At 32.5% G+C, this 12346-nt stretch overlaps 2 protein-coding genes across 16 annotated transcripts in view; both read left to right on the plus strand.

Moving 5' to 3' along the window:
- The first annotated feature begins 133 nt into the window (after positions 1-133).
- mago (mago, exon junction complex subunit) lies at positions 134-2288 on the plus strand. The gene is made up of 2 exons (XM_028184172.2): positions 134-582; positions 2061-2288. Exons 1-2 carry the CDS (start codon positions 325-327, stop codon positions 2241-2243), a joined length of 441 nt encoding a protein of 146 aa, XP_028039973.1. The 5' UTR covers positions 134-324; the 3' UTR covers positions 2244-2288.
- Positions 2289-4807: 2519 nt separating this feature from the next.
- Positions 4808-12346, plus strand: part of pum (pumilio) — a 76565-nt gene continuing 69026 nt past the window's right edge. For 4 of the 15 annotated variants that reach the window (XM_089733358.1, XM_089733357.1, XM_089733356.1 and 1 more), the window contains exons 1-2: positions 4839-5695; positions 5907-6407. In XM_089733358.1, coding sequence (XP_089589484.1) covers positions 5480-5695; positions 5907-6407 — 717 coding nt within the window. In that variant the 5' untranslated portion in view covers positions 4839-5479. Of the gene's footprint in view, positions 5696-5906; positions 6408-9537; positions 9824-12346 lie in introns of those variants that run through there. The other 11 variants (XM_089733359.1, XM_089733361.1, XM_089733368.1 and 8 more) reach the window with 8 other exon arrangements.

The raw sequence follows: 12346 nt of genomic DNA on the forward strand, positions 1-12346 counted from the left end.
TTTCCTCTTTATCTTTTTGCAAAATGCTACGCTGTTTAGGCAATGTTCTCTTTGTCTTCCTAATCGGACAACTGGAAGTATGAACCATAGATTATACACTTAATTTAAGTATGAACCTTCCATAAATCAAACAAACAAACACCACTCTACAATACTCTACATTGAATTAAACACGCGAGTGTAATCTGAAGTTTAATTCTGAAATTAATTTAACTGATAATTTGCGTTTGAGGGTTTTCTCATCATTGAGTAATTTTCTTTTAGTGTATCAGTATAGCCGCTAAAGTGGAAGTTCTCGAGGATAAATTTAAAACTCTGTGCAAAATGTCTACGGATTTTTACATACGATATTATGTTGGACACAAGGGAAAGTTTGGCCACGAATTTCTCGAATTTGAATTCCGGCCTGACGGGAAACTGCGTTATGCCAATAATTCCAACTATAAAAACGATACAATGATACGTAAAGAAGCCTATGTTCACCCTTGTGTAATGGACGAATTAAAAAGAATCATAATTGATTCCGAAATCATGCATGAAGATGATCGCCTGTGGCCACAACCTGATAGGGTTGGTAGGCAGGTATGTTAAAATTCCACAACTAACAAATATAATAAGGTTTTCCAAATTTCCTGAAAAAATTTATCATTTCAAAAAGTTAAATTTATTCTAACCTAAAACATTGATTTTTAATTATATGTGTGTATTTTATTTAAAGACAAATTTAACACGGAAATGCAAAGTAAAACTAAGTTTTTTACTTTATTCTTTATGAAACAACCAAGTTGATGAACTATGAACAATCCTATCCTAAATCTAATTTGAGGAAAATCAACACTAAATGAGTCGACTATTATCAAAGCCGGCAATCTGACTTTTGGACAATGATTGGTAAATCAGAAAAACGAATTATTGACTTTGTATTCCATTGGCAGTGACAAAACTCTTCGGAACGACATCTTAGATAAATAACAGGTTAACTATTAACCTTTATTTAATGCAGGTTTTGAACCGTATTCTTTGAAGGATACGATTATATTCAAATCAATCTGTATTGACATATCAATAAAAATTTTTTGTCCAAATGCACAGATTGCCACCTTTGATAATAGACGACTCAAATGAAATATTAAATGCCTACATAGAAGTTATTCATCATCTTGGATTTTCATTTTAGTTTTCTGGTTCACATAGCGAAGATTTGCTAAAAGTATTTGGTATTTTCAAAGTACTAGCCCTGAACAAAGTTAAATCAACCAAAGAGTTTTTGGATTTTAAATGTTTTAATTAGGACTGATTTGTAATATGACCTGCCAAAAGTTTCATTTAAGGACATTCTAATACCATCTTTAGCTTTACTGCCCTGTACCATATAACATTATATTTTGTAATTACTGACCCACTCTGTCAATTTAAATCTATAATTGCTTCATAGTAGAATTATGCTGAATGTTGGCGCTAACTTAGTTCATGGCCATACAGTATGCTACCACCAGTAATTATAATACTTAGTCTCTTGATTGATGGAAGTTGAAGGCAATCTGTTACAGCATGGGTCTTTGTAGATTACTGCTTGGCCACAGCACACTCATGCTCATCTATGTCTTTTTAAGTCTTCTTCTTCTTAATCTTGATTTTGCTTTGAGTGATGCATTTGCTTTAAAATTTATGCATATGCTGTTATTATAATAAATAACATTGTAGGAAACGTCACATTAACTTCCTTCAAACCCCCTAGGTGGCCCACACACTTGATCCCACATTCTTAACATTAAATTTGCTAATAGCTGAACTATAATGGAAGCTTGTTTAGACATGTAGATCATTGAATGATTATTTAGAATATTTTACAAATTTGCAATGTTCTTCCAATAATTCGTGGAAATAGTTGAAAAATCTCCGAAATTCCTTTCTGATTCTTCTCAAAATGTAAATTATTATTTTTTTAATAAATTTAAATAGCATTATTTATAATTTATTATTTGAACTTTAATTTATACAAATTATATTAAGACGTAAACATTAATGCTGTACTAAACACTATTTTTATTAATTTTCAGGAATTAGAAATTGTTATTGGAGAAGAGCATATTTCTTTCACTACTTCTAAGACTGGATCTTTGGTTGACGTGAATCAATCCCGCGACCCTGAGGGTCTTCGTGGGTTTTATTATTTAGTTCAAGACCTTAAATGTCTAGTATTCTCTTTAATTGGGCTACATTTCAAGATTAAGCCTATATAAAAATTATAATCTCCTATTCTTGAGTAATAAAATATTTACATATAACAGTTTTATTTATTTTAATTAAGCCAAACACAAGTAAACAAGCCAAAGTAAAAAATTCATACAAATAATAAAATTATAGATATGCAAAAACCTAACTAATGCCCATAAAGAGTAATAGATGGTAAATGATGATGTTATATTTTTGGCTTGATTATTTTGGTTTTTAATGTTAATTTACCTCTTTTTACATAAATATGTAATATGGCAATGTTAATAATGTTTACTGTCTCTGCCAGAAAAATCTGCTAAGAACTCCACTAACTCCCACAACACAAATGTATGGATTTAGGTATAGGTGCAATGCAAGATTATTTTATGAATTAATCTACACATTACACATATACTTTCGATTGTCTCCAATAATTAAGAAACTTTTTAAGAAATAATAATGAGAAATATGGTGTGAATTTTATTTTCGGTGTGGAAAAGATAAATTTGTACGTGTACAAGTGCCGAACAAAACATTTAGGCCATCAGTCTACAAATTGAAAAATCTAGCAATTTCAGCCTCTCGGTGAATTAAAATTTTATTTCCAACAATTATACGATATTCCTGTCTGAAATAATTCCTTAAATACTTGTTGTATTTTGCTGTCGAAGCACGTCCGGACACGGAACAAGTATGCATCATTTCAAAGAATTTAAAAACGATTCTTGCGACGTCCATTGCCGCCTTTGCCGTGAGTGTTTAAATGCGCAAACTATAGGCGATTGGGAACTACGATCCGCCCCTCCGTTAGTCTACGCATGCGCAATTATTTCCTAACTGTATGAATTTAAAACTGTGGTACTGAGTTGATAGTACAATTTGTAAAAAAAGTGAGAATATTTTGTTATTTTATAACAAGTTAAAAGTCTGCACAAAAGCATAAAAAATATGGTAATAATCTCAACAATGTGGCAGGCCTAATTGCGCGGGTGTTCCGAACTCAAAAAGCTGCATCTGCTAATCGAAATACAGACACTTATCAGTGTGCTTAGTGCGAGTTTTTTAACGTTCTCGATAGCGTAAAAGTTAACCCAATTTTGTATGCAGTTGGAACAGCGCCCCTAACGGCAAACGTAGGTAAACAATCCCATTCCATACAAATATGAGTTAACTTTTACGCTATCGAGAACGTTAAAAAACTCGCACTAAGCACTCAGAACAGGCCACTGGCACCTTTAGTCCGCTCTCAGTCTGTCGGAATTTCAAACAGCTTCTTTTGTATTTGCATTTTAATAACGTTCGCCGTAATAAGTTTGAAATTTGCAGAAGTTTTTGGATCTTATTATTAGAATAAAACATTACTAGGAGCGGTATTATGTTTTAATTTTTTCTACCTATTCGCTGGTAGCCTAAGGGGCTACTTCAGCTACGCCCGAACGGATAGGTGAGTTCACGGGCTCAATCTGAGAAAATTTGCTTACGTTAACCCTAGCGAGAGCAGTGCTTCGCAAAATCTACCAGCAGATCGGAATCGCGACCCACTGAGAAGATCCGGCGAGAAACTCAGTGGGCAGTAATATATTTGTATTTTTGTCGTATTTATTGCTTATAATGAGTAGAACAAGTTTATTTTTGTATATCTCCTTCTCAAGTTTTTAACAGTTTTTTTTTCTCCCTAAGCTTATGGTCTAGAGAGACCATGTCAGCGTCGCCGGGTTAGTAAGTAGTAAGTGAGCTGACGGGGCTCAAACCTGACGATGTTGCTAACACAAACCCTAGCTAGAGCTGTGCTTCGCAGAATCTACCACCGGATCGGAAACGCGACCCACTGAGAAGAACCGGCGTGAAACTCAGTGGGCTGTGTCTGTGGGTTAAACTTTAAGTTTTGTGGCCTAATAGTATCTACTTTTGTTGTAAGATTTCAAAGCTGTCATCGAACAGTTGAAACAATAAATTACTTAATGTATGAAACTACTAATTTCGACTTAGAATGCTTTTCACATAATCAATGGATGGACGACATCTGACAAAAAGCCGGCTACAACAGTGTAAAGGTTGCCCAAGATGGCAGACTAAGTGTGGAGGCAAGAAGAGAAGGCTTGCGAAGACAAATACAGAAAAGTGAACATAAATTGATAATCGATATACCAATGGAATATGCAATTAATAGGATGATAGTTAATGCTCCATTTACCTTGTTTATTTTAAGTTTTACAAGAACAGGATGCCAAAAATTTCATTACAAAAAACATCAAGTTCTATGGCACTGTTTATTTAACTCTGATTTTTTCTCGGAAAAAACATTTGCGCGAACATTTATTGAAATATTTTTCTACAAGATTTTAGCAAGATTCATTATGGCCAATTTAAATTTATCACCTTAGACAAAAAAAAGACTGAAAACAAAAGCAAATAATTATTAATAACAATGCTTAAATTTCTATGTGATCCTAATGTATTGGATTAGATTTACAAATCTTTAGTGTAATTTAAAAAAATCATAATTTGAATTTATTATACAAACGTGAAGTGAGTAAACGATTCATTTAAAGCGTAAAATGAAACGATGCCGCGTTATGTATTTATGTTTATAGTTTAACTTTGCGCGTTGCGCGCGCACTGCATCTGCCCGACCAACCGATTATGGCGGACAGACAGTGAAGAATGATAATCGCCTTTTCTAAATCAGAAAGTATCGACAACAGCCAATGGCATAAACCGGGTTTTTTGTAAAATTGTACATTGTAAATAGTTCTGTGTACATATAGTAATTATATTTGTGGTCGTTTTGTTTAGAAATTGTGTGAATAGTGTAAATTTTTCAGTGTTTATTCAGTTCAGTATTCGACACCGACAAATACTTCTGTTTATAGTTAATGCTACAAAATAGTCTATAATTAGTAAATTTTGGAGTTGTACTAATATAATATCGTATAAACAGGAAGTTTCAAATTGTCCTTTGTTTAAACTTTTCAAGCAAACCGTTGTACCGAGTCACCGAGTGCAATATTTTGGTTTCTCCAGCGGCTGTCATCGTGCTTGATAAACTACTGTCAATACAAAGAAACATAGGTTTAAAAGTCACTGAATGGCAAAGTTTTTGTAATACTAGCAATAAAATTAGTCAGCTAGATAATGTAAACTATTGACAACAGAAGACTATTTTGTTTTTGTTAAAAATAAAAGGGAGCCTCATATATTCCGTAAACAGGAAAGCGGAATACATTTACGAGTAGGAAAGATTAAATCGTCGTAAAGCTGAATGCTCGAACCTCACGGTAGCCCAATGAAGTGGCCAGGTACCGGAGTAGAAGAAGAGGCGGGAGAAGCAGGGTTGCAAAACGTGCGCCCTTCACAAACTCGCAGTCAGGACGATGCCTCAGTGCATTACGTATTCCAACGTGAACAACAAGAAGGAGAACTCACTTCCCTAGCTCATAAGCAAAGGTGGGCTGTTGGAGAAGATACTATTGCTGAGGTAGCTATGATTTAATTACAAAAAAATATTTTCGTTTATGTTTGTTTTTGAATGCTTAAATTTGTTTGTCTATAAACATAACCTCAAAAATGTTGACATAGTGGTAGTTATGACTAATTAATAATGAAGTTGTCTCATACAAACGTAGATAGCTTGTGATATCGAAATTTAATGAATAAGTAATAAATTTGGAATCTTGTTATGATTTCAGAGTCAAGATAAATGGAAAAATACCACACCTATAACAATGAATAATATACATCAACAAGGACCAGCTATACAGCTTAAAAATTCCCAAACAAATCAACAACAATACATTAATCAAGCAATTGCTTCTTCGGTTTCAACTTTGGCTATGAACCCCTCTGTTATTGGCAGTCACCCTGCACATCTAACAACCAACATGGTTCACACACAACTGGCACCAATGCAAAACCATACATTGGGTAGCAGTTTGACAATTCAAAACAGTGCAATGATGATACCTGCACTTCAAAGCATTCAAAACCCAGCACAATTAGGTCAACAAGGTCTTTATGATATTCATCAACATCATGCTAACCCGATGCAAGCCATGAATGGCATTGGTAAAACAGGAGAGCATCTCATGTATTTAAGTCAGGCAGGAATGTTAGCTCCCGGAACTAACCAGTTTTTGCAACAAGGACAAAGTCAACTTGGGCTTACACCTGTTGCTACAATAAGGAATCAGGTAAGAATAAGAGAAATTACTATTTGAAATCAGGCCATTGATTATGATGGAAATAAATTTTGGTGAATTGCATAGTTTAGTTTTAGAGCATCAAATACAGTAAATTACAGCTTACCATTTCGAATATCAGCAAATTAGCTTGCAATACTTGCAATATTAACTTTTCACAACACCTTTAAAGTTATTCAACTAATAATGATTTAGATTCAATTATAAAATTACTATTTACCTGACTACTGAACAAGAGTACTGTTTTTGAACATATTTATATCTAATTCCGTGGCACCCTACATCTTGTTGTTGGACGTTAGTAGGTGATGTATATTAGATTCATCTCAATTGTGTGAGTAGCTTGCAGTATACGGTTACAATATTTTGTCCTTGGATAAAAAATTAACTAAAAACTCAGAAATAAGATAAATTATATATATTTTTTTTTTTTTTTTTTTTTTTTTTTTTTTTTTTTTTTTTTTTATTGCTTAGATGGGTGGACGAGCTCACAGCCCACCTGGTGTTAAGTGGTTACTGGAGCCCATAGACATCTACAACGTAAATGCGCCACCCACCTTGAGATATAAGTTCTAAGGTCTCAGTATAGTTACAACGGCTACCCCACCCTTCAAACCGAAACGCATTACTGCTTCACGGCAGAAATAGGCAGGGCGGTGGTACCTACCCGTGCGGACTCACAATAGGTCCTACCACCAGTGATTACGCAAATTATAATTTTGCGGGTTTGATTTTTATTACACGATGTTATTCCTTCACCGTGGAAGTCAATCGTGAACATTTGTTAAGTACGTATTTCATTCGAAAAATTGGTACCCGCCTGCGAGATTCGAACACCGGTGCATCGCAACAACGAATGCACCGGACGTCTTATCCTTTAGGCCACGACGACTTCTCTTATCCTTTAGGCCACGACGACTTCATAAATTGAAAGAAAAATAAAAATAGCTTAATGCCATTAAACATCTAGCTAAACTAACACAAAAAGATACTATAAAAGAAATAAAACTTGAACATTGATTGAGGCACTGCAATGAAATGAAACAAATTCTTCTATAATTTATATGTTACTATTGGAATTTTAATGTTAGTATTGATTAAAGTTAAGTTCTATTTTTTTTTTTTTGTAATACAAAAACTTATGTGCACAGACTAATAGTAGCAGTAGGTAAATTTTTTTTATAGATTAAGTTATGAACAAATGATGTTTTTTTAACCAAATACAGTAATAAGTATATTAAATTCTTTAGAGAACACCCTCTACAAATGTGGTATAGCAACATTGTTTTTTTTTTTTTAAGTTTGCTTTTGGACTCACTTCACAATAAAGCTTAGAAAAAAGTTTTTTTAGTCCTTCAGTACATAACTTATTGAACATTTTACAGATTTTGAATATTTCTTCAATGAGAAATGCTGTGACTATAAAATATTCAATTATTACGAGTCATTAGTTATGGAACTTTGGTTCAAATTATACTTAACATTGTTGATTTGTCTGTTTTTCATTGGTGCTTAAAAATAAAGTTCCAATTTACATTTTCTGTATATTACAGCCATTTTAATTGAGGAACATTAATAATGGAGTACCACCATTGTTACTGTGAAATAGTACAGCAAGCTTTGACCCCCTATGAGAAAGAAAATATTGTATGACCATAGTTTTTTAACATACAAGTGAAGTTCTGAGTTCTGTTTTGTCAAGAATTAAATGCTTAGGAAACAATTGAGTTTATGCTTCCTTAGTGGCTTTAAAATAAACATTTATATCAGAACACAATTGCCACCTAATGTCTTCTCATTTGGCCTGATTGATAACATTTATTGTTATCATGTGAAATCAGTTGGATGTAAAAATCATACGAAGACAGTTTTATATGACAGTGATTTTGAAATAATTGAGGGATGGAAGAATGGTCTGATAATAGGATACCTCACACTTCAAAGAGGCAATTTCAAAAGTCTTGCTGTAACATACAAAATAAATGGAAGAATAAACATCATTCACTTCATGCAAACAAAATTAAAAGAACTCCATCTAGTTTACTTTAATACTTATTATTCTACAATCTGTTTATTATGACTTAAAATGAATTTGATCAATGTCAATATTATATGTTATGAAGTTTTCAATTATTCTTGTATTTTATAGAACCATGTTAACAATCTTACAATAATAGTACCACCGGATTCTTCAACCAATAACTATCTATTGCCACATAGGGCTCGCCACTAGACTTTCATTAAAAATCTTCAGAACAGCTTAAATATAACATTCTTTTATTTTTCAAATCCATGACATAGTGCTTTTGATCTGCTTTGTAAAATATATATACATTTAATTTAATAAATTGTTTATTAAGCATTTCAAATTTCAGAAAGCAGGGTGGCCTTACTCACAAAAATATATAATCAATCAAACCAATAAAATAATATCCCATCTGCTTCGAATTTAGTAAATGACCATGTGTAGGTAAATCATTATATCGATGCAATGAAGTAATTAGTCAATAAATTACTAAATGTTAATAATCTCAATACAAACACCAGAAAGTATTTGACACAGCTGAAATTTCACTATTTTTCAACTTGTTTGAAAAAGTAAAAACTGAATGCCATTTAATGAAACGAAACGAAAATGAACTGGGCTACTAAGTTCATCTACTTCAAAAATGATAATAAATTTTTGGAAAAATTAGAATTGTCATGAATTAGTGGGCATTGAACAAAATCATCAATGTCAACATTATTATCTAACAAAAAAAATGTGAAATTGACCTATTTGCTATACATAACTTGTGATTTAATTAATTTATGTGATTCTGAAATTTTACAAAGAGACTATTAAGTCAACATGAGCTTATTGTAAAGTTTCGTAATATTACTATACAATATATAATTTTTTATATGGAATATATTTATATATTTGGAAAAATGCTAATACGTCATTTTTGTCTAGTATTGAATTTCGATTAAAGTAATTTGCCAACTTAGTTCTTCGTTAAACGGAACGACCATTTAAATATAACGTAAACTAAAATCTATGGATGTACCCATATTCCATTAGCGCGCCATCTATTACACAGATCGCTAAACTTTGCTCCTCATGACGCTTTCTGTTTATGGGAAATATAACGCAGGCGCTAAAGTCAGCGTTCGTCCTTTGTTCGAAACAAGTCAACATTGTATTTTGTGTTTGGATCATTCTAGTTATATATATACGTAACTGAAGTGCATTTAATATATCAGTTATGATAAATTACCGCTAAATTGATTTGAATAATAATCTAGCACAATTGTTTAATTCTTAATTCGACCGTAAACTTTCGTGTGCTTTGAGGTTTGCACGCATGAAACCCTTGAGTGATTTTTTTTTTCAAACTAATGTTAAGGGAATGGGCCCCGACATGGTGAGTTAAGCTGTTGCTAATTTTGTTGTTTAACTCATTAGAAAACTATTTTAAGTCATCAAAACGTGAAAAAATTTGCTTTTTCACGCAACAGGTTCGTTTTTGTTTTGTTTACTTGTCACCGGCGTCCGCCATTTCTGAATTTGCCCATGGGTTATTGTAGCTTGTAATTTTAGTTCCACAGTCGCTAATCACAAGTACTAAATAGTTTCAACAAATTAATTTTCTGATAAATTATGCGGTGTTGTAATCACAATATATTTTTTTAACTTCAATAAAGAGTTGAGAACAGTTTTATTAGTTTCAAAGTTTCTCAACTTTGTGTTAAGGCATTGTTTGTAAGTCTATGTTTACAGAATAAAGTTCTGAAATGCGGAATAATGTATATTAACATCACTGAAATGCTTATGCTTATTTGGCATTGAATGGTTATCAACTTCTTTTATATTGTTTATTTATGTATATCTAAGTATACAAAACCAAGCAGGCTTCTTAATGTAGTGGCTTAAAATGTTTTGTGATGTAAAAATAAATCTATATGTACTTAATAACTTCAGAACTAAATAATTAGAACACGAAAAAAAACTTGTTTTATATAAATAACTTTGTTGCCAAAATAAGTTACATATTGTAAATGAGTAGTAGATGTTGATGTTTATCTCGATTATGATCATTGTTGTTAACATTTTGATTTTCTTAGAGCATTATTAAACTGTTTAAAGCTATTAAGTGCATATAATATAACAGTAAACAATTTATCTACAGTGTAGTAGTAGTAGTAGTATATATGAAAAGTTTATGGTCCATATTAAAATCAAATAAATTGATTCGTTTCTTTGATCCACAACAGTAAAAAACCTTAGTATTATAGGTTATTATTGTTACTAGGAATTTAGTTTGGTCTATCGTCTGTCTTTAAAACTTATTTGCCAGTAATTGGTATTTGTTTACACAATAGTGATCTTTTAAAAATTAAAAATAAATCCTTACGATGACCACTCAGGTATTATGGAAAGGAGCCTACAAAAAGCTTTGAAATAAGTCAGAGTGCCTCCAAGCTTAAACCAACAAATAAATGAAATATAAATAATCTATGAAGAAAAATATGTAGAAGTTTAAAATAGATCATAATTGCAGATTCAAATTTTCAAAAAAAGTAAAACAAATGTTAGGGGCTAGGATGAAAACATAAATTGAAATAGAAAAACTAGGTTGTTGTAAGATTTACAAATCGAATGATAAACATTGTTAGATCAGTAACACATTAGTCACACTTTTAAATCTTCAGTAACTAAGGTCAATTTTCATACAAAAGGTAGAGGAAATATACATCCTTTGTTAGTCTGAATTTTTTCATAGGTCCATGTTTTAAAAAAATCTTATGTGATTGAAACTTAATAGAAATTAAACAAATCTGTATGTGGTGTGCTAGCCATATAAATTATCTAATACATTTTCAAAAGCCGTTTTGTCACTTTGATAAGATGTGATCTTGGAGCCTTCACAGAAAGATTCTACAAAAAAAATATCATATGTAGGTTTAAAGCAAGTGGATGTGTATAGTAGTACACTCAACTCTGCATAGGTTCCCTTATCCTGTTTGTCTGTAAAAAAGATAGATTCTCTTTTACTCAATCTTTTACTGCACTCTGCAAGTCAGGACAGGTTCAGTCACAAACTTTCGACTGGGCACCGTTAATAGCTTACTTATAATCAGGTGTGGAGACTAAGAGTCAGGCTCTCGCAGTGAGTTTCCATATTGCTCTAAAGCCCTTAACAGTTTCATAGAGGCCACATCTTTTGAAACTACCTAATTCCCTGAGGGAGTCAGCAAGTGGGTGGGTAGCCATGTTTTTTTGTTAGAGTTGTTTGCATGGTCATGACATTTGCTGAGGGCACCAAATGTCATGACCATTGATTGCTGCTGGTGTTCAAGAGCAGTTAGTGCTATCCTCTACTCTTTTTATGCAAATCAATTCTATGCTACCCAACAATAGCATAAATTGCTTTTTAATGATAACATAGGGAATGCTCAATATAGTGTCCACTAGAGAATTTAATTAAATATTTTGAGCTGTTTAGAGGCAAAGTTAAGTTTACTTCTAAAATGTCTGAACTACTTAATGGAGCAGAGAGATATAATACTTTACGCCAGGACAAAGTTTATAATTATTATGCTTTATAAAGCGCAGGTCGAATTTTGTGGGGAGTACTGCTCCTAAATAATAATAGAGCTCCTAAATACTGCCTACTTCATTTTAATTCCATACAGATAGAACCATTTTAATTGTCAATAATTTTGTTTAGGAGCAGGTTTATTTAGAATCACTGCAATGATCCACTGAGCATTTCCAGATACCTTTTTTATGCCAGACATCATCTGCCTGTAAAATGAACCTCTCCCTCCACGTTGCTACCTGTGGTACTATTGTGGGACCTTCTTGAGTTTACTGGTGGTAGGACCTCTTGTGAGTCCGCACGGGTGGGTACCACCACCCTGCCTATTTCTGCCGTGAAGAAGTA

The sequence above is a fragment of the Bombyx mandarina genome, chromosome 15 (genome assembly GCF_030267445.1).
Source record: "Bombyx mandarina strain Sakado chromosome 15, ASM3026744v2".
Taxonomy (NCBI): domain Eukaryota; kingdom Metazoa; phylum Arthropoda; class Insecta; order Lepidoptera; family Bombycidae; genus Bombyx; species Bombyx mandarina.

Bases quoted from the DNA above. Each gene is read 5' to 3' on its own strand.
- mago (XM_028184172.2), top strand. From the start codon at position 325: ATGTCTACGGATTTTTACATACGATATTATGTTGGACACAAGGGAAAG. The intron at 583-2,060 runs GTATGTTAAAAT...ATTAATTTTCAG, and splicing joins CTGATAGGGTTGGTAGGCAG to GAATTAGAAATTGTTATTGG.